Source organism: Dysidea avara, chromosome 6 (assembly GCF_963678975.1).
Source record: "Dysidea avara chromosome 6, odDysAvar1.4, whole genome shotgun sequence".
NCBI classification, from domain to species: Eukaryota; Metazoa; Porifera; class Demospongiae; order Dictyoceratida; family Dysideidae; genus Dysidea; species Dysidea avara.
The window spans coordinates 19,829,028-19,852,460 of record NC_089277.1 but is presented as its reverse complement, the minus strand read 5'-3'; the positions used below and the strand labels follow the sequence as shown (position 1 = coordinate 19,852,460).

Genomic DNA, 23,433 nt, shown 5'->3' with positions numbered 1-23,433 from the left:
ACTGGAAATGCCATGAATGATAGCCGGTAGAGTCGATGATAGAGTCGATGAGAAACACTGAGGCTGGTTTTCTACAGTTAAAAAGGTCACGGATCGATTCCTTGTGAAAACGAAAAGGCTAAAGGCGAACTGAGCAAGGAATCAACCCGTGTTCTTTTTAGCCTTAGAAAACCAGCCTCAGTGTTTCTCATCGACTCTACCGGCTATCGTTCATGGCATTTCCAGTGCGTACGTGGCTTGAAATTTAAAAGGAAGTATACGTTATATGATGAAAGTTGATTAAACACCTCGAGCTCTTGCTTGGGGTGTGAAAACGAGTTTGCGTATTGATTCTGGACCAGACCCTATTTTGGAGTAGGCGCTTATAATCTCTAATCGATAAGCGCCGTGACGGAGAAAAAGCGGTCTGGCCACGCGAGACTAGGCTTAATTATCAGCCACACAACTTCTTCAACACTACAGATGTAGGCACACTTAGTGTAGAATGCACACACTGCGGCGCATTAAAATTTCCCCAGGAGACCGAATCCCTTTGTTGCTTGAAGGGTAATGTCCAGTTAGAGGCATTTCCACAGCCCCAGTCATTCTTGAGACACCTGTGTGAAGGTACAAACACAGCAGGTAAACATTTTCTAGCTAGCATACGTAAGTATAACAGTGCATTTCAAATGACAAGCTTTGGCTGTAACGAGATAACTATGGCTGGCTTCAATCCTTTTTTTAGAGTACAGGGTCAAGTCTATCATCGTATAGGTAGTTTAGTTCCATCAACAGGTGAGTCTCCTAAATTTTCCCAAATTTATTTTATCGACAACCAGCAAACTGAAGTAGCTACAAGATGTGGGATAGTTGATGGGTTAAGGCTTGACATAGTTAGGGGTATTACTGAGCTTTTGCATGACGATAATCACTATGTTCAACTTATTAAGGTAGCTAAAGAAATATTTGAGCAGCATGATGAGCCAGCAAATATTAGGGTAGTGATTAATGAGAACAAACGGCCTGTAGGAGAACATGCTAGGAGGTACAATAGCCCGATGTGTGATGAGGTAGGAGTGCTAATGCGTAATGATAATGTAAATAATAGGGACATAGTTTTGCACTATAGGGATGGGTCTTTGTAGCGCATTTCTGAACTTCATAGGGGGTATGATCCTTTACAGTATCCTTTACTCTTTTCTTATGGCACCGATGGATGGCACATCAACCTGAAATTGGCTAATGGTAGGAAATTGACAGCCATGGTGTATTACCGCTACCACATCATGGTCAGGCAGCAAGTGCTCGTATTGCTTAAGGCTTTTCCAGCAATTCCTGGTTGACGCCTACTGTAAGATTGAAACTGAGCGCTTACAGTTTCTCAGGCGTGAGCAAAAGGCACTACGTGCTGATTGCTACCAGGATTTGCGGGATGCAATGGTAGATGGGGATGGTGACCCCAGGAATGTTGGTCGTAGGGTGATCCTACCGCCGTCATTTACTGGTGGACCACGCTACATGCATGAGCGTCAGCAGGATGCAATGACCTACGTTAGGAAGTATGGCCACCCCGACCTCTTTATCACCATGACCACCAATCCTAATTGGCCAGAGATTAGGAACAATCTACTACCAGGTCAAGAGCCTCTGGACCGTCCAGACTTAGTGGCCCGTGTGTTTAGGCTTAAGGTGAAGAAATTGTTAGAGATGCTCACAAAGGAGATGATTTTTGGGAAACCACGGGCTTGGCTCTACTCAACAGAATGGTAAAAGCGCGGTTTGCCACATTGCCATTTGCTGCAATGGCTTATTCCAGAGCACAAGATCACTCCAGATAAGATTGATGACGTCATCTGTGCTGAGATCCCTGATCCAATGGTTGATCCTGAGCTGCATCAGATCGTGATTTCCAACATGGTACATGGGCCCTGTGGGAGCATCAACCCTGACTCACCCTGCATGGAAGATGGCCGCTGCAGTAAGAGCTACCCAAAGCAGTTCAAGGCTGATACCCAACTACGTGCAGACAGTTACCCACTGTACAGGAGGAGGAGCCTTGAGGATGGTGGACAAGTGGCTACCATTAATATGAGGGTGATGGGGTCTCGCGTTACTCAAGAGATTGACAACAGGTGGATTGTGCCTTACAACAAGCTTCTGCTTCGTTCTTTAAATTGTCACTGTAATGTCGAGCTTTGCGTGTCCATCAAATCCATCAAGTATGTACTGAAATACGTACACAAGGGTTGTGATCAGGCAACCTTTGCTCTGAGGTCTGATCAGGTGGATGAGATCTCAGACTTCCAGAATGCACGCTACATCAGCAGCAGCGAGGCTGCCTGGAGAATACTGGAGTTCCCCATACATGAAAGGTTCCCTCCTGTTGAACAGCTTGCTGTTCACTTGGAGAATGGCCAACGAGTGTATTTCACTGAGGAGACTGCAAGAGAACAGGCTTCTGGTGACCCTCCAAAGACTACGTTGACAGAGTTCTTTGTCCTCTGTCAATCTGATGATTTCGCCAGGACTCTGTTGTATGAAGAAGTGCCTCAGTACTACACGTGGAGCAGGAAGACTTGGAACAGGAGAAAACAGGGAAAGGATGTCGATGACCATCCTGGAGTTAAGGAGGCTCAGGTTATAGGTAGAGTCTACACCATCAGTCCACGTCAGGGAGAATGCTTCTACCTTCGATTGCTGCTTTATCATGTTAGGGGACCCCAGTCTTTTGCTGACTTAAGAACTGTTGAAGGTGACCTCTGTAGTTCCTTTAGGGATGCATGTTTGAGGTTAGGTCTTCTTGAGGATGATAATCAGTACCACTTGGCTATGGAAGAGGCATCAGTCAGCAACTCACCTGCAAGTCTTCGCACCCTATTTGCAGTAATCCTTAATTGGTGTGAACCATCCAACCCTCTGGAGATTTACGAGAACCACAAGGAAGCAATGGCAGAGGACTTCTTGCACCAGCAACGTACTCAACATCGGGATGATGACTTGGAGTTCAATGATGACATCTTCAATGTGGCTCTCAATGACTTGCAGGAAAAAGTTATTTCCATGGGAGGTAGGGAACTGTCCGAGTATGGGCTACCCCAGCCTCAGGTAGTGGATAGCGATAGGTTTGCACGTGTGTACCGTAGGGAGATTGACTATAATCCTCAATAGCAACAGGCAAACGTAAATCGTAATGTTCCATTGCTTACTGCTGACCAGCAAGATGTCTATGACACCTTTTGCTCCATGATAGATAGAGACGAGGGAGGCATGTTAATCTTGGATGCCTCTGGTGGAACTGGCAAAACTTTCTTGATCAATCTTATTCTAGCTAAACTTAGGTCTGTAGGTGACATAGCATTAGCTACTGCTTCTAGCGGAATAGCTGCTACTCTCTTGACTGGAGGACGTACCTTGCATAGTACCTTTAAGATCCCTTTGGACTTGCATGCATCGGACATCCCCATGTGCAACATCAAGAAAGGAACTGCACTATGTAGGGTGATCATAGAGGCTAAAGCCATAGTAGTCGACGAAGCCCCCATGACCAACAGAGGTGCTTTTGAAGCTTTGGACCGTACCCTGAGGGATCTGACAGGGAATGATAATCCAATGGGAGGCAAGTGCATGCTACTGTGTGGTGACTTCAGGCAGATTCTACCTGTCATTCAAGGTGGCACTAGAGGTAACATTGTTGATGCTTGCCTCAAGCGATCTCATCTGTGGGACAGTGTGGTGGTTAAACAACTACACACTAACATGAGAGTGCACCTGTGTGGGGATGTGGCAGCTGGACAATTCGCTGAAGAACTATTGGCCATTGGAGATGGGAAGTTTCCTATTGACACTCTACCTGATGTTGTCCAGCTACCTGACACCATGGGAACCTTTGTGGATAGCAAGGAGGAACTGGTTTCCAGGGTGTATCCAGATTTGCTCTCTAACTTTAGGGACTTGGCTTGGCTTTCTGAACGCTGCATTCTTGCTCCTCTTAACAAGACCACTCATTCCATCAACATGACTCTGGTGGAGCAGTTACCTGGTGACTGCTGTGACTACAGGTCCTTGGACACCATACCTGATGAATCTCAGGCTGTTCACTTTCCAACAGAATTCTTGAACTCTTTAGAGGTATCTGGACTACCTCAGCATCTTCTCTTACTTAAAGTAGGCGCTCCTATTATTATTCTACGCTCTCTAGATCCTCCAAGGGTTACTAATGGCACTAGGTGTGTAGTTACTAAACTGTTGGCTAACACAGTAGAGGCCAAGATTTCTCACGATAGATATGCAGGACACGATATTATAATACCACGCATTCCTCTCATTCCGAGTAACTCGGTTTTGCCTTTTGAATTTAGACAGCTTCAATTTCCAATTGCACTTTGCTTTGCCATGACCATTAACAAAAGCCAGGGCCAAACTTTTAAGGCTGTAGGATTAGATTTGACGGACGAAAGCTTCACACACGGCATGCTTTATGTGGCACTATCTAGGGTAGGTTCAGCAGATAGATTGACACTTTTAGTTAGAGGGGGTTGCAAAACACGTAATGTAGTCTATAGTGAGGTTTTTAGATAGGCAAACACATGCACTTTAGTTAGGTTTGTCTGCTGCTACTGCTGCTTTGTGATATTGTGGATCAGCACCTGTGGATGGTGGTAAGGAAGGTATTATGGTAAAAAAAATGTATCAGATGGTTGCTTTGTATATTTATGTATGTGTGAAACTAGTTATCTTTTCTATTCTTTTGTCTTTATGCATATCCTGGATGGTTTGCTCGGAGGAGGGATGACTGCAGCTACACAGTGAAATGACACGGTCCCGTGGCAGACTGTTCTTCACAACATGGGGCACGTTGTGAAAATGGGAGCTATTTATAGACTTTGCAGCAATGATTTGAACTCTTTCTACACATGCATACAAAGCAGAGTGGAGCATTTTTCGGTTTTTCCTGTGCAGCAAAACAAAAGAAAAGGCTGGCAGTTTTTTTTCCATGAGCTATCTTGGGCTGGATGACTCAAATTTTTTTGTTTTTCATTTATCATTATTTCTTGCTAGCCCCCACTCAGTGCCCATGCTGTTATATTTTATAAAGCCGTTATATTTTGTCATAACAGAATCATTGTAGTGCAGATTACAGTAATTCATGGTATGTTTGGTTGATGGTAGAATTTGAGCAACTTAAGTCACAAAATATTCCAATAAGAGTGCACTTCTCCACAATTATTGCATTCATGCGATCCTTACACCACATTGTTTCCTTAGTCTTTTATAAGTATCTATAATAGTATATTACCAACTGTAATTTCATTTAATTTCCATGTCATTGTACATACTGCCCTGCACGATAGGGCAGGTACTACAGCTAGTTATATATATAATGCATATATCAAGAGTTCATTATATTATGAACTCTTGCATATATTTATTACATGTCAATTAATCCCCACAGGATAATTTGCAGCTGATCTCTCTACTGGGTGACTTGAAATGTAGCTGAACTCTCTACAGGGTGATCTACTTGTATGTAGATGAACTCTTTACAGGATTCTCTCTACAGGGTGACTTGACTCTAGCTGAACTCTCTCCAGGGTTATCTGTTTGTAGTTGAATTCTCTACAGGGTAATTTGTTTGCAGCTGAACTCTCTACAAGGTAACTTCTTCTAGCTGATCTGTCTACAGGGTGACTTGTTTCTAGCTGGTCTCTCTACAGGGAGATTTGTTTGTAGTTGAGTTCTCTTCAGGGTGATTTGTTTGCAGCTGAACTCTCTGCACGGTAGTTTCTTTGTAGCTGAACTATCTACAATGTGACTTCTTCTAGCTGAACTCTCTACAGGGTGACTTGTTTCTAGCTGATCTCTCTACAGGGTGACTTGTTTCTAGCTGAACTCTCTACAGGTGATTTGTTTGCAGCTGAACTCTCTACATGGTGGTTTCTTTGTAGCTGAACTCTCTACAAGGTAACTTCTTCTAGCTGATCTTTCTACAGGGTGAATTGTTTGTAGCTGGATTCTCTACAGGGTGATTTATTTGCAGCTGAACTCTCTACAAGGTGACTTCTTCTAGCTGAACTCTCTACAGAGTGATTGATTTTTTTTGCAGCTGAACTCTCTACATGGTGGTTGCTTTGTAGCTGAACTCTCTAAAAGGTGACTTCTTCTAGCTGAACTCTCTACAGGGTGATCTTTTCATAGCTGGACTCTCTACAGGATGATTTGTTTGCAGCTGAACTCTCTACATGATGATTTCTTTGTAGCTGAACTCTCTACAGGGTGATTTGTTTGTAGCTGAACTCCCTACAAGGTAACTTTTTCTAGCTAATCTTTCTACAGGCGATTTGTTTGTAGCTGAGTTCTCTACAGGGTGTTTGTTTGCAGCTGAACTCTCTACATGGTAGTTTCTTTGTAGCTGAACTCTCTACAATGTGACTTCTTCTAGCTGAACTTTCTACAGGGTGACTTGTTTCTAGCTGATCTCTCTACAGGGTGACTTGTTTCTAGCTGAACTCTCTACAGGTGATTTTTTTGCAGCTGAACTCTCTACATGGTGGTTTCTTTGTAGCTGAACTCTCTACAAGGTAACTTCTTCTAGCTGATCTTTCTACAGGGTTATTTGTTTGTAGCTGAATTCTCTACAAGGTGATTTATTTGCAGCTGAACTCTCTACAAGGTGACTTCTTCTAGCTGAACTCTCTACAGAGTGATTGAATTTTTTGCAGCTGAACTCTCTACATGGTGGTTTCTTTGTAACTGAACTCTCTACAGGGTGATTTGTTTGTAGCTGAACTCTCTACAGGGTGATCTGTTCGTAGCTGAACTCCCTACAAGGTAACTTTTTCTAGCTGATCTTTCTACAGGGCATATTTGTTTGTAGCTGAGTTCTCTACAGGGTGATTTGTTTGCAGCTGAATTCTCTACATGGTAGTTTCTTTGTAGCTGAACTCTCTACAATGTGACTTCTTCTAGCTGATCTATCTACAAGATGACTTGTTTCTAACTGAACTCTCTACAGTGTGATCTGTTCATAGCGGAACTTTCTACTGGGTGATTTGTTTGCAGCTGAACTCTTTGCATGATTGTTTCTTTATAACTGAACTCTCTACAAGGTAACTTCTTCTAGCTGATCTTTCTACAGGGCAATTTGTTTGAGCTGAACTCTCTATTAGGTACCTTCTTCTGGCTGATCTGACTACAGGGTGACTTGTTTGTAGCTGCATTCCCTACAGAATAACTTGCAATTTAATATAATTGAGTAAATTATAAATGTAGCTGAATACTTTATTAGGGTGACTGTTCTATTAGAGTATCTCGATCTCGCATTTGTTACACGTAGTTGGATTTCGAATCATAACTCAGTGGTTTGTAATCCGATTCTTCTGCACTACTGCAAGGAGTTTCTACGATGATTATTCCAGCTACATACTGATTTTCAGCTCGTTGCTCTAAGCGGTTTGCCTGGTAGACACGAAAACTAATAGTTTTTTATTCATAAAAATCGATGGCGTAATTTTGACACAGGTCAGATTTTGTGTCATATCTCCATGGTCTTTATCCCGATTCCTTTCAAACCACAAAAAGGCACTCCTACGATGGTTGCTCCATCTACATATCAATTGTCAACTGATTCCTCGAAGGAGTTTACCCTGTAGGCGTGACAGACCTTCGACCTTATTTTACGCAACTAATCGGTCATAACTCCATGAATGTTCATCGGATTCCTACCGAAGTTGGTACAGAGATCCGCCTTAATGAGCCCTTTAAGTGTGCCAAATTTCAGCCCGATTCATGCGCGCATTCGTGTTTTATGTCGGATTTTGCGAAGTGTGCGAAATGAAGAAGTAGAAGAAGAAAAAAAACGAAAAAATTAAAACGAAATTTTGTTCGCTCGTATATCGGAAATGGCTGGAGCGATTTTCTTCAAATTTGGTGTGTAGACTCCTCTAGCTGGCCGACACGTCTGTAGAAAATTTGGTTCCAATCGGATAAGGGATTACAGAGCTACATAGGTGTGAATGTTGCGTTTTCTTTCTTCCTGTTAATATACTCACGGGTGGCACGCTGGCTTCTTGGGCCGCACGACACACTACCGTGTGTCTTGATGATAACTACCTAGGTAAGTTTTATAATAAATGATTGGTCAGTGGGAATGGCCCCAAGGGCAGTTCTAGGGGTGGAGTTTTGGGGGGCTTATGCCCCCTTCATGTTTATACTTTACTTGATCAATATGCTGAAGATCATAATGAACTTTTGTTAGCATAGTTAGAATGAACACTAATAGTACAAATGTGACCGGGCCTGCAATAATAGGGCATGTGGGCACATGATTTTTGCCTACTTTTTCACACTTTCATCACTCATAACTTTTTGTACCATTATGCTATGGCATTGCAATTTTCAGCTCGTATTAAGCATTTAATTGGCATCATGATGCAAGTTACAGAATGGAAATATATTTTCCCAGTACTAAGATATAACCTGTAGAGTGATGGGGTGTAGTTTGTGCCCACATGCCCTGTTTTCGCAGGCCCGGTCACAAATACTCATTAAATCCACCTTATAACCATCTTTCAAGGTGCCGTCACTGGATTTGTGGTAAAGGTTATACAAAAAGAGCCTGGATCACTGGGATCAGCATTGGAGGTGCACAAAATAAAGATACTCTAATAGAGCAGTCACTATCTATTCTAATAGAACATTCAACAGATACATAATAGTTAATTCTGCTATGGAATTTATCCATATCTGTCTGCACCTAAAAATGTGTCTATACATACAATGAAGTGCATTGGTCTATTTAAAAGCCCTTCATTAATAAACGATTTATCATTATACTTATAGTATACACATGCCATTGAATATGCCCTCAGATTATATCTCGTATCATTCAAGTTTCAAAACAAGTTCAGACAACCATTTGTACTCACAATTGTACAACAACAGGTACATGTTAGAACAATAATGTGATTGAAACTGGAAAAATTTTTCATTAACAAAATATTGCTGCAGAGCTTGCAGTACTTAATCTAAAGGTAACTATAGAAAATATAGGAAAATTATAAGCATTTGTATGTGGAAAGATCAGTATTTTAACACAAAATTTCCTGGGGGGGGGGGTCATGCCCCCAGGCCCCCCTAGTCCCAACATACTTCTCATGCTGGGAGGTGACACCTTCATGTGAGACATTAGTACCTTGAGTTAGCCCCTTTTGTAAATCCTAGATCCATCCCTGGGTCCTGCATAAGTATACAGAGAGTATAAGAAATTTTCTATAAATAGGCTACAGAAACTATGTAGAATGAGGAATGCAATGGTTATTGTTGACGACTGGAAGTACTTGATGTAGGGAAGAGAGAGATTTCATGTGATCTGACATTCACTATATGTTAGAGAATTAAACTTGTTGTTTACTTCTTTGCTGCCATTCAAAAATAAAGCAGCCTTGCAAATAGTACACAGACGTATGCAAGAAAGGTTGAGAGAAGATGACAGACCATCAAAAATGGTAGAAACTGAATGTAATGCAAATGCCAATATGAATTATTTATGTTTGCATGGCTTTTGGTTACAATAAAATTTGGTGTACACTTTAATAGCCTGAATTCCTATTTCCTGTGAATGTATAGTACAAGCAATCAAGCATGCAAGAAAACAACACCAATCCATCACAGTTATTCTCATATTATAGGGCGCACTAAGATTTGCTCCAATTTAGAGTGGCTTCATGTATACCTATAAACAGTATCATATTTTTCTGATATTAAAGTAGGCATGGATCATGAAACACGATGAAAAACTAGACTATGAATTATACAATAGCAATTGATTAGTGGGCAAACATGTAGCTCTGCATAAGCCTGTAGAGCAACAGACATGAATTCACGCATATATACTTACATACTGCATACAACACACCTACTGATAAATGAGCATAGTTCCATGTATTCCTAAAGACAGTGATACTGATAAGTGGGTGTGGCTCATGAAAGAATCTGGGTTGCACCAGAACCTCAAGCAGGGTTAGACTGTGATGCATTGATACACTTCCACTTTGTCAAACTATTGACGCCAATCATCGGTGCCAATAAGAGCCATCAAAAGCTATACAAACACCAATCATCAATGTCAGTAAGCACCCAAAAAGCTATTGACACCAACCAAGCAACTCAAGCATCAAACACACTAGTTGTATGAAGGTAAGTAAGTTCAAGGCAAGCTAGGTTTGAAGGGAGTGAACTGACCATCCTAGCAAAGCCAGGCCATAGCTCCCTTGAATTCACCAAAAACTTACCTTCATATAGACAGTGAAAGACATCATTATACTTAACAGGAAAACTTTGGTGTTAAAGTTAGGGTTAGGGTTGGGTTGAGCCTTGGTTTCTTCTTCACTCTTTAATATAGCATCCTTTTCAACTCACATTTATAAGGTAGAAAAGAAGAGAAAATGGTAGCTGGCACTAGTAGCTGAATGGTCAGGGGTTTTATACAATTTATGATTTTTGTTTAAGTTTTTGCTGGTTGGTTTCAATAGTAGATGGCCCTTATTGACACCAATGATCGGCGTCAATAGTCTCAGCCTTAATTGTTTCAAATGTTACTCACACCCAGATAAAATTTATAATGTTTCAGACCCAGATGGCCCACACAAAACATGACCCAGATGACTCGAGTGACCTGACCCAGTTTCAACACTGATCCACCAAACTTTACATGTAGCTACTGATAATGTAATCTAATCCAAAACAGCCAAGCTGTAAAAAAAGTGTGCGGCCCTCAGAAAGGCTATGGTGAAAAAAGATGTGAAATCCAAGGTGGCGGCCAAGAAATGGCTGTGATGGTAGGTTAGTGGTAAAAATTTTAATAATGACAATTCAGGTGAATTTTTGTGCCGCTTCACAAAAATTCACCTGAATTGTCGTTATTAAAATTTTTACCACTAACCTACCATCACAGCCATTTCTTGGCCGCCACCTTGGATTTCACATCTTTTTTCACCATAGCCTTTCTGAGGGCCGCACACTTTTTTTACAGCTTGGCTGTTTTGGATTAGATTTCATTTCTTTTTGTATTTGTATACCCCAAAGCCGGCCTATGGCCAGCTTTGGGACTTTTTTAACCTATGTTTTTTTCTTTACTACAGGAAGAAGAAAAGATGAAGTAGATGTACTTTAAATATTTTATCAGTAAATGTACAAATTATATATACTGTATAATACATATGTGACCGGATTTGCGAAAAGGGGTCCAATTTGCCAACTTTGACAATTGATAACTTCAGATTGGAAAGAGCTATTGCCTTGATATTTGGGCAGTGGTGAGCACCACTATAGCTGAATACATGGTGAAATGTTCAGGTTAATAATTATGTTACTTGAACACTGAGTTATGGTCTCCAACATTTACGGAATTGGATGTGTGTGGAAGACCCCTTTTCGCAAATCCAGTCACATATATTGATTACAGAAATCTCCATGGTGGTTTCTTTGTAACTGAACACTCTACAAGGTGACTTCTTCTAATTGCTCTCTCTACAGGGTGAATTGTTTGTAGATGAACAATCTACAAGGTAACTTCTTCTAGCTGATCTCTCTACAGGTGATGTGTTTGTAGCTGAATTTTGTATAGATGATTTGTTTGCAGCTGAGCTCTTTACAGAATGGTTTCTTTGTAGCTGAACTCTCTAAAAGGTAACTTCTTCTAACTGATCTTTCTACAGGGAAATTTGTTTCTGGCAGAATTTTCTACAGGGTGATTTCTTTGCAGCTGAACTCTCTACATGGTGGTTTCTTTGTAGCTGAACTCTCTACAAGGTAATTTCTTCTAGCTGATCTCTCTACAGGGAGATTTGTTTGTAGCTGAACTATCTACAAGGTAACTTCTTATAGCTGATCTCTACAGGGTGATTTGTTCGTAGTTAAATTCTGTACAGGTGATTTGTTTGCAGCTGAGCTCTTTACAAAATGGTTTCTTTGTAGCTGAACTCTCTAAAAGGTAACTTCTTCTAACTGATCTTTCTACAGGGCAATTTGTTTCTGGCAGAATTTTCTACAGGGTGATTTCTTTGCAGCTGAACTCTCTACATGGTGGTTTCTTTGTAGCTGAACTCTCTACAAGGTAATTTCTTCTAGCTGATCTCTCTACAGGGAGATTTGTTTGTAGCTGAACTATCTACAAGGTAACTTCTTATAGCTGATCTCTACAGGGTGATTTGTTCGTAGTTAAATTCTGTACAGGTGATTTGTTTGCAGCTGAGCTCTTTACAAAATGGTTTCTTTGTAGCTGAACTCTCTAAAAGGTAACTTCTTCTAACTGATCTTTCTACAGGGCAATTTGTTTCTGGCAGAATTTTCTACAGGGTGATTTCTTTGCAGCTGAACTCTCTACATGGTGGTTTCTTTGTAGCTGAACTCTCTACAAGGTAATTTCTTCTAGCTGATCTCTCTACAGGGAGATTTGTTTGTAGCTGAACTATCTACAAGGTAACTTCTTATAGCTGATCTCTACAGGGTGATTTGTTCGTAGTTAAATTCTGTACAGGTGATTTGTTTGCAGCTGAGCTCTTTACAAAATGGTTTCTTTGTAGCTGAACTTTCTCCAAGGTAACTTCTTCTAACTGATCTTTCTACAGGGTGATTTGTTTGTAGCTGAACTATCTACAAGGTAATTTCTTCTAGCTGATCTCTCTACAGGGCGATTTGTTTGTAGCTGAATTCTGTACAAGTGATTTGTTTGCAGCTGAGCTCTTTACAGAATAGTTTCTTTGTAGCTGAACTCTCTACAAGGTGATTTGTTTATAGCTGAAATCCCTACAAGGTAACTTCTTCTAGCTGATCTCTCTACAGGGTGATTTGTTTGTAGCTGAACTGTGATTTGTTTGTAGCTGAACTCTACAAGGCGATACTTCTAGGTGATTTCTCTACAGGATTCCTTGTTTCTAACTGAACTCTCAACAGGGTGATCTGTTCATAGCTGAACTTTCTACTGGGTGATTTGTTTGCAGCTGAACTCTCTAAATGGTGGTTTCTTTGTAGCTGAACTCTCTACAATGTGACTTCTTCTAGCTGAACTCTCTACAAGGTGACTTGTTTCTAGCTGATCTCTCTACAGGGTGACTTGTTTCTAGCTGAACTCTCTACAGGTGATTTGTTTGTAGCTGAACTCTCTACATGGTGGTTTCGTTGTAGCTGAACTCTCTACAAGGTAACTTCTTCTAGCTGATCTTTTTCACTGCATATTTGTTTGTAGCTGAGTTCTCTACAGGGTGATTTGTTTGCAGCTGAACTCTCTACATGGGAGTTTCATTGTAGCTGAACTCTCTACAATGTGACTTCTTCTAGCTGAACTCTCTACAGGGTGACTTGTTTCTAGCTGAACTCTCTACAGGTGATTTGTTTGCAGCTGAACTCTCTACATGGTGGTTTCTTTGTAGCTGAACTCTCTACAAGGTAACTTCTTCTAGCCGATCTTTCTACAAGGTGATTGAGTTTTTTGCAGCTGAACCCTTTACATGGTGGTTGCTTTGTAGCTGAACTCTCTAAAAGGTGACTTCTTCTAGCTGAACTCTCTAAAGGATGATTTGTTTGCAGCTGGATTCTCTACGTGGTAGTTTCTTTGTAGCTGAACTCTCTACAATGTGACTTCTTCTAGCTGAACTCTCTACAGGGTGACTTGTTTCTAGCTGATCTCTCTACAGGGTGACTTGTTTCTAGCTGAATTCTCTACAGGTGATTTGTTTGCAGCTGAACTCTCTACATGGTGGTTTCTTTGTAGCTGAACTCTCTACAAGGTAACTTCTTCTAGCTGATCTTTCTACAGGGTGATTTGTTTGTAGCTGAATTCTCTACAGGGTGATTTATTTGCAGCTTAACTCTCTACAAGGTGACTTCTTCTAGCTGAACTCTCTACAGAGTGATTGATTTTTTTTGCAGCTGAACTCTCTACATGGTGGTTTCTTTGTAACTTAACTCTCTACAGGGTGATTTGTTTGTAGCTGAACTCTCTACAGGGTGATCTGTTCATAGCTGAACTCCCTATAAAGTAACTTCTTCTAGCTAATCTTTCTACAGGGCGATTTGTTTGTAGCTGAGTTCTCTACAGGGTGATTTGTTTGCAGCTGAACTCTACATGGTAGCTTCTTTGTAGCTCTACAATGTTACTTCTTCTAGCTGAACTCTCTACAAGGTGACTTGTTTCTAGCTGATCTCTCTACAGGGTGACTTGTTTCTAGCTGAACTCTCTACAGGTGATTTGTTTGCAGCTGAACTCTCTACATCATTGTTTCTTTGTAGCTGAACTCTCTACAAGGTAATTTCTTCTAGCTGATCTCTCTACAGGCCGATTTGTTTGTAGCTGAACTCTCTACATGATGGTTTCTTTGTAGCTGAACTCTCTACAAGGTGATTTCTTCTATAGCTGATCTTTCTACAGGGTGATTTGTTTGTAGTTAAACTCTCTACACGATAGATTCTTTGTAGCTGAACTCTCTACAAGGTGATTTCTTCTATAGCTGATCTTTCTACATGGTGATTTGTTTGTACCTGAACTATCTACATGATGGTTTCTTTGTAGCTGAACTCTCTACAAGGTAACTTCTTCTAGCTGATCTCTCTACAGGACAATTTGTTTGTACCTGAACTCTCACATGATTGTTTCTTTGAAGCTGAACTCTCTACGAGGTGATTTCTTCTAGCTGATCTTTCTACAGGGTGATTTGTTTGTAGCAGAACTCTCTACAAGGAAACTTCTTCTAGCTGATCTCTCTACAGGGAGATTTGTTTGTAGCTGAACTCTCTATACATGATTTGTTTGCGGCTGAATTCTCTACATGATGGTTTCTTTGTAGCTGAACTCTCTACAAGGTAACTTCTTCTAGCTGATCTCTTTACAGGGTGAATTGTTTGTAGCAGAACGATCTACAAGGTAACTTCTTCTTACTTATCTCTCTACAGGGTGATTTGTTTGTAGCTGAACTTTTTACAAGGAAACCTCTTTTAACTGAGCTCTGTACAGGGTGAATTGTTTGTAGCTGAACTATCTACAAGGTAACTTCTTCTAGCTGATCTCTCTACAGGATGATTTGTTTGTAGCTGAACTATCTACAAGGTAACTTCTTCTAGCTGATCTCTCTACAGGGTGATTTGTTTGTAGCTGAATTCTGTATAGGTGATTTGTTTGCAGCTGAGCTCTTTACAGAATGGTTTCTTTGTAGCTGAACTCTCTACAAGGTAACTTCTTCTAGCTGATGTATCTACAGGGTCACTAGTTTGTAGCTGAATTCTCTACATGGTGGTTTCTTTGTAACTGAACTGTCTACAAGGTGACATCTTCTAGCTGATCTTTCAACAGGGTGATTTGTTTGTATCTGAACTCTCTACAAGAAATCTTCTTCTAACTGATGTTTTAACAGGGTGAATTGTTTGTAGCTGAACTCTCTACAGGGTGATTTGTTTGTAGCTGATCTCTATACAGGTTACTTATTTCTAACTGATCTCTTTAATTCTGTTCAGGGTGACTGCTCTATTAGGATGACTGCTCTATTAGAGTATCTCGATCTCGCACTTGCTACACCAAGTTGGATTTCGTGTTATAACTCCGTGGATTTAAGTCTGATTCTTCTACACCATTGAAGAGCCTTTCTAAGATGATAACTCCATCTGTACAGCGATTTTGAATGCATTACCCCAAGCGGTTTACCTGGTAGGCGTGGCAAGCATAATAATAATAATAATAATAAAATAAAAATATTAAAAATTAGCTAATCTCGATTGCGTAATTGTTACACACTGTTGATTTTTTCGCGGTATCTTCCTGGTTTTTAGCTCGATTTCTTTCAAACCACAAAAGGTTTGAGGTTCAATAGTTAACCTATTCACCCACCGATTTTCAGCTTCTTCCCATACGCGGTTTACCCTGTAGGCGTGACAACATATTGGTGTTATTTTTCGTGCATAATCGCTCATAACTCTTTGTCTGTTTATGGTATTCCAGCCAAACTTGGTACCGAGATGCACCTTTATACCCCCCTTCTGTGTGCCAAATTTCAAGGCAATCGGATAACGCGTTCGAGTTTTATAGCAGATTTTGTAAGTGTGCGACAAGAAAAAGAAAAATAAGAAGAAGAAGAAGAAAAAAAACGAAGAAACTCAGCCAATTTTTGAAGTCGCATATCTCGGGAACGCGCGAAGCGATTTCGCTCAAATTTGGAATGTAGAGTGCTGCAGTTGGGGGGCATGTCCACAGCAAAAATCGTCTTGTTTCATCAAGGAAGCACAGAGCTACGGAGGTGCGAAAATTGCGTTTTCTTTCTTCCTGTCAATATACTCACGGGTGTTACGCGCCGGCTTCTTGGGCCGCACGACACACTACCGTGTGTCTTGATATCTGTACATTATTGACCAGACATTGTATTGTATCAGCTATTAACTTTATGAGTATATAAAAAATAAACTAACATCAGTATAGCTATACTGTATACCTGCAGAACAATTACAGATTAGCATGGTAAATAGCAAGATACAAAATATATTGTATGATACTTACCCTTGCACTCTTGTGAATATGAATCAAATTCATAGCCACTGTAGCAGTCACATTTGTATGAGCCAAATGTGTTGATGCATTTCTGACTTTGTTTACAAGGTGATTCCAAGCACTCATTAGTATCTACATAACATATAATACACGATACAATCTGGTGAACATACATACCTACCATCTTCTCATACTATTACATAATTATTTCAGATAAATAAAATTCCAGGTGAGCATCTACCTGTGGATTTTTAATAAACTGAGTTTTTGTAATAATATTATTATAGCCTACAATACTAAACCATAAATATCACTGCTAAAAGATGAACAATTACCTTTCTACATGCATTTTAAATACCTCACAACACCAAATTTGATGGCATAATTTTATGTACGATGCATTGGTTTTAGTTACCAATAGAGTGATGCTCTAGTAGACAAAAGTTGCTGGGAAAATGTTTAATGGTTTTCAAAGCCTTGTATTGGGGTGCCAACTACTACAGTTCCAATACACAGATATGTTGTACTTTGCGAGGGAGGATCAAAGCAATGCCGTGTAATTATTCTCTATACAATACTAATCATCTGCATAACTGTACTGTATGAGTCATACAGTACAGTTATGCAGCTAATTGGGAAAATACAGTACAGTTATGTGGAGAATTTATTTGTGGAATATTATGTAAACAACACATTGTAAATGCTATAACCAGCCAAACTAATCCTACGAGTTCGTTCTACGGCTAGGAATATATTGTATAAACACTTACTGACCGTCTGATCACGGAGCTTTTTAAACACAACTCCACTAAGACAGCACAATTGATCACGTGCATGACATTGTAAATTGCTAAAACTAGCTGAACTAAGCCTATTAGTTCATTCTACAACTAGAAATAGATTGGTTAAACACTTACTGATATCCTTATCACCAAAAATTGCAGCGGTTTGAGTACTAGAGAAAATTGCTCCAAGCCAGACGCGACCAGGAAGTACAATATAATGCGTAAAGCACCACCTTGCTTGTGTGTATGAAAAATACAGTACTCGGGGTTGTCTCAAGGCAAATACAGCATTTGGCTTCGCCTCATGCTGTATTAACCTCTCAACATGCCCCCATACTGTATTTTCCATACACACGTGCAGCAGTGCTTTAACGCAAACATAGTACATTGATCAGCATTCTTTATAGTTGAGAATACACAATAAGATCCAATAAAAAAGAGCTAGACTCACAAAGATTGAAATTAGATTAATTTAATGAATTGTGTTCAGATCTTACTCTAGTTTGTTCAAAAAATTACTACTATTCTTAATTATACTAGTGTATTAAAAAATTATAAATTAAAAATAAAGTAGGAATCCAAGCGATAAAAAGTAGTAAAGCAAGAGAAGAACGATGGTAGCTATTACAGCATAGCTCGGTGCAAAATCCCTACTTTGGCATGATATAACCATTATTTTGTGTTCAATGCCAAAGTAGGAATTTCCCACCGAGTTATGCTGTGATAGCTACCATCGTTCTTCTCTTGTTTCGCTACTTTTATTGCTTGGATTCCTACTAGGCACCAGCCTATTATGCTTTTACTTTTGTCTATTATACTATGCTGCAGTGCTCAAATTTTTGCCTATTATGCTCAAAAAATTACTAGTTTTCTTAATTATACCAGTATATTAAAAATTACAATTAAAGAAAAATATTCATTAATTATTAATTAATTATACAGTTATTAATTATTAGTTTTAATTGTTCTCAATTTTTTCTGCAGTTCCAATGTTTTGTTATTTTCTAATGGATAATGATAAACTTTTGCTTATGAACAACCGGTTAAATGTAAAAGTTAACACTCATTATACATTAAGAATTTGGCTGCATTGTAAACTATAACAATAGTCATGTCAAATAACTATATTCCACTGCAATATCAACTGTACTGTCCACCTTTTTCAGTGGCATGCATTTTCCTTACAGTATGACATAATTATTCTGCCTATTATGCTAGCATTATTATAAATGCTTTCAGGCACTTATTATGCTCAAAATCATGCCAGCATAATAGGCTGGTGCCTAATTCCTACTTTATTTTTTAATGTATAATTTTTAATGTACAGTTTGTTTAGTTTTTTTGTTAAGGCATATAGCTAGCTTTAAACATGTGACTGCTCTATTAGGGTGACTGCTTTATTAGGGTGGCAGCTCTACTAGGGTGACTGCTGTGTTAGAGTATCTCAAAGCAGCCTGCAAGATGTGGGCTTGCCTAAAAAGGGGCGTGGTTTCGATCGATTATAGAGTATGTCAAGTCAGCCTTCCAAGTTCAAGGTGTGTGGTCACTAAAATACAGCTAGTGCAAAGGGGGGTGTCATCATGGTTTCAATCAATAGATCGATAATGCGTAGAGTGAAGAATGGGCGTGATCTTGTGACCTATCGTGAAGCTATCTAGTACCAGTACCTCCATACAGTACCCTCCGTCATAGATTATATCAGTAAGGAATATAATCTATTCCTCCATACAGTACCATAGTCTCAGCGCCTTAAATAATCTGGTGGCGTCTATTATGTTGCTTAAAGAAAGTGTTTATACCGCAAATTAGACTCTATTTAGGCTGTTTTGGGCGGGTAATAAATCTCATATACTCCACCTTGTTTTCTAATATACTCCACACCTTCAAGCACAATATGACATATGCTCAAAATCGGGTTTGTCCAATCACTATGCGTTGTTCACGTGCAGTGATTTAACGAGCACAATTATTTAGCCATGTGAGGACGCATAGTTGCCATGGTGCTAGTATTATCGTAAGAAAACTAGCCGCTTTAGCTGAGCCTACAGCAGAAACAGCTGTGGATGAGGTAAGTAGTCTGAGTTTAATGTGAAATAGAGTCTAAAGAAGTTATACGGGCACAATGTGGAGTCTATGAACTTTATAAACCCTCAGGCCCTTAGTAGCGCCCTCGCTTCGCTTGTGCGCTACAGCCCTGGCCTTCGGGTTTATAAATTTCATAGACTCCACATTGTGCCTGTATAACTATTTTAACACCTCAATATGGTTTCGTTGGATGAAGATGAAGACAAGCAGCCTGATTGAAGATAAAAGAAAAGACAAGGCGCAGAGGGCACACACTCGTTGTAACCCCAAAAAGGCACATCCCACTGGTGAGTTTGTTACTGTGGTATAAAATGGTGGCCATGCACTGCTTTGTTTGGCCTATAACCCTGCGACTGTGGTCAATGAGGCTATAGATTCGAGTTTTGGCAATTTTTTTAAAATTTATATCCAGCTACCTGTAAGCATTTTGTTGTATTTAATGCTGTTTTATGTATTACCGATATGGACTAGTACTATTCCATAAAGGTGATTTTCGTCTTGTAAGATATCTCTAGGATGATTTTTAAAGGCGGAATATTGGGCGGCGTGTGAAAATTTCACTTGGATTCCTACTTAAACAGTACAACCTTACTGTTTGATTATTATGCACTATCAATTATTATTTTTCTAGGCTTGCATCAATTATGCCGGCATAATTTCGGGTATAATAAGCTAGCAAAGGCATCAAGTATTATGTCAGAATAATAGGACAATTTTCTTAAAATGCACAATGAGAATTCCAAAAACATGAACATGCTAATCTCATATCAAGGAAATGTGTAATGTTTCTATTATTATAGTTTCTTGACCGATTAATTACACTTCATGGAAATAAGATCGAGATACTCTAATAGAGCAGTGACTTATTCTAATATAGCAGTCAGTAAAGGTTGATATGCTCTAATAAAACAGCCAACTCTAAAGCATAATCTGATTTTGAAGACATAATTTTGAGCATAATAGGTGGGAATCAAGCTATAAAACAAGATATTGCATAGCACAAAGTTTATTAAAAAATGCATAGCATATTTACTTGGTTAACTGCTGCATCTTCAATAGTAGCCATGTTTCAGTGGTATCGTGATCAATTTTGAAAATACGATCTTCAACATGGTGCTCTATTTGTTGAGGTTGTGACAATTGAAGTAGGATGTTTAGGCCAGCAACAAAATAAAAGTGAAGAATGAAATTTGTCATCTATTGAAATACTCCACCCATGCAGTCTTTCAACAAGCAGCTAAAATTGCAGTCTCCTATTCATACTGGATTTTCAATGAAGTATTGAGTGGTGGTCAAATTTAAATAGTTGCCACATCAATTTTATGAACTAACGAGTAAGGTACACCATGGAATTTAACCAAGTAAATACATTGCGTACACATATACAACAGACACAATGCAACAAAAGGTTAGTCCAATAATTTAATGTTATAACAATCTGGTATTGAAAAATCCAGTATGAACAGGAGGCTGCAACTTTAGCTGCTTGTTGAAAGACTGCATGGATGGAGTATTTCAATAGATAACAAATTTCACTCTTCACTTTTATTTTGTTGCTGGCCTAAACATCCTATTTCAATTGTCACAAGCTCAACAAATAGAGCACTATGTTGAAGGTCTTGTAAATAATCGTGGACCATAACAATCTTGCTTCCTATGGCTGGCAGCAGTAAAATGGTGCTTGATATTAGTAACCACTGAGGGCACATGTTTAAGGAATTTAAGTTTCATTAGGGATCATAGAAAAAAGTAAGGGAAACAAGGTCGTCTACACCTGCAGATATGCTAGGGAACATTGATTTTAGTCCCGAATTCAGTCTATACCCAAGACTAAGACTGAATTAGGGTTTAAATGTTTACTAGTGTATCTGCAGGTGTAGGCAACCTACCTTGTTTCCCTACTTTTTTCTATGATCCCTAAAATTCGAATATTTCCTTAAACTTGTTTGTTTACTTTTTTTTGCAACATTATTATGACTAGTGAACCCATGCATACTGCATCAAAAGAAAGGATGGTGCCAGAATTATTAATGTTTTCGTTTGGATGCACACCCCAGCTCTTTGAAAGTGCAGTGGCCATTACGCTTCACTTTCAGCTATGTTCAGCCCATTACACAGCACTACACACGAAAAACAATAGAAATGCCTCTGCAATCAATCCAGTCACTATGAAAATATGACAGTTCGCATGCCCAACTATCAATAACCATCTCAAAAGTGCAGTGGCCATTATGCTTTGCTTTCAGCTATTTCAACCCATTACACAGCATTACAAATGAAGAACATGCAGTGTTAGAATCATCTCTGCAATCAATCCAGTCACCATGGAAAATATGGACAATTCCTGTTTACAAATGAACTGTAGGGAAGCCATGCATCGTGCTACCATGAATCAACTTCTTGGGCTGTCAGCAAAAGAAATGGAACACAAAGGAGGATAAAGGTAAATCCATGATACATGCATTGTATATATTGCAGTATGTCAAAAGGCATGTCTCGGGATGAACCAACATCAAACAGTGAAAAAATCAACCCAATAGCCTTAGCTGTTATCGAGTTATGGCTAAAGGCATCAGGCCACCAAATATCTACATATATTTGGACAGTATAAGAGTTGCTCTTTCAAATCAAGCACAGAAACACTTGATCAGCTTCAAGCATTATGAGCAGTGCCACTCGATTGATAATACATATTTTTGTCCAAGTATTGAGACATTCGGACAGGTCACTTTTGCAGCTCCTGCAGCCAGACGAAAAAAGTTGTAGGTCTGAAATTTTGCATGCAAGAGTTTTGGCCTAGACCTCTCCAAAGGCATAGCAAGAGCAGAAATTTTCTTTGCAGGTTTAAAGAAAAATCACTTCCAAATCGATGATGGTCGAACATCGGTGGCTTATTCTATCCTGATGCTTGAACCACTACAAAACCGGAGGCACAATCATTTTAATTTGAGAAATAGCCACCGCATTTTTCTGCATGTCGCGGTATTGCATCAAAACATAGTATGTGATCGGGCCTGCAAAAATAGGGCATGTGGGCACATAAAAATTGCCTACTTTTTCAAAGTTCAACATATCATAACTTTGTATTCCATGACTCTGTAACCATGAAATTTTCAGCACTGTTTAAAGATTTAGTTGGCTTTACAACACAAGTTACAGAATGAAAATATTCTATCCCAATACTGAGATATGACATGTTATGTAATGGGGTGTAGTTTGTGCCCACATGCCCTATTTTCGAAGGCCCGGTCACGTATCATAAACACAGCTACTTCTGCAGGACAGGGTTGAATGTTCTCATTAGCTACATGTTATCTAGGGTTGCTGTGCTCAACAAACGTGTATAGTGGTGGGTAAAGGTCTAGCTGTATACACTGCATAGGGTTGCTTTATATGGTAAAAATCCAAATGATTTATGTTTGGGCTTCCCTTCCATCTAATAAGAGAGAAGCCAGCTCTTCCTCACAGCATGGTGATGCAATTGGATGTTCACTCGGTCCGTACTGCAATAATCTGAGATCGTACACTATCTGGCTGGTGGCTGTGAAAGATATCACATCGCTAAAAATATGAAATTCCAAGTTTGGGCTGCTGTGCTATCTGAGAAGAGAAAAGCCAGCTCTTCCTCACAGCATGGTGATGCATTTAGATGTTCAACCAGTCCGTATTGCAAGATTGAAATTAATCCGAGGTTGTTTGCTATCTGGCTGGTGGCGATGAAATAGCTATACCCACATATTCACTGTGCTATTATTGACGTAAATTTTATTGCCACCAGCCAGATAGCAAACAATCTCAGATTCATTCAAACTTGCAATACAGACTAAGTGAACATCCACTTTTATCACCATGCTGTGGGGAAGATCTGGCTGTTCTCTTCTCAGATGGCGCAGCAGGTCAAACATAAAATTGCATATTTTTATCGACGTGACAATTTTATCGTCACCAGCCAGCTAGATAGCAAACAATCTCAGATTCATTTCAAACTTGCAGCAGAGATTGAGTGAGCATCCACCTTTATCACCATGCTGTGAGAAAGATGTGGCTATTTTCTTC

General features: G+C 39.5%; 1 protein-coding gene across 2 annotated transcripts in view; it reads right to left on the bottom strand.

Annotated features, from left to right (window-relative positions):
* Positions 1-23,433, bottom strand: part of LOC136259110 (uncharacterized) — a 294,792-nt gene that overhangs the window by 92,919 nt on the left and 178,440 nt on the right. For both annotated transcript variants that reach the window (XM_066052532.1, XM_066052533.1), the window contains exon 10: positions 16,517-16,639. In XM_066052532.1, coding sequence (XP_065908604.1) covers positions 16,517-16,639 — 123 coding nt within the window. The remainder of the gene's footprint in view (positions 1-16,516; positions 16,640-23,433) is intronic.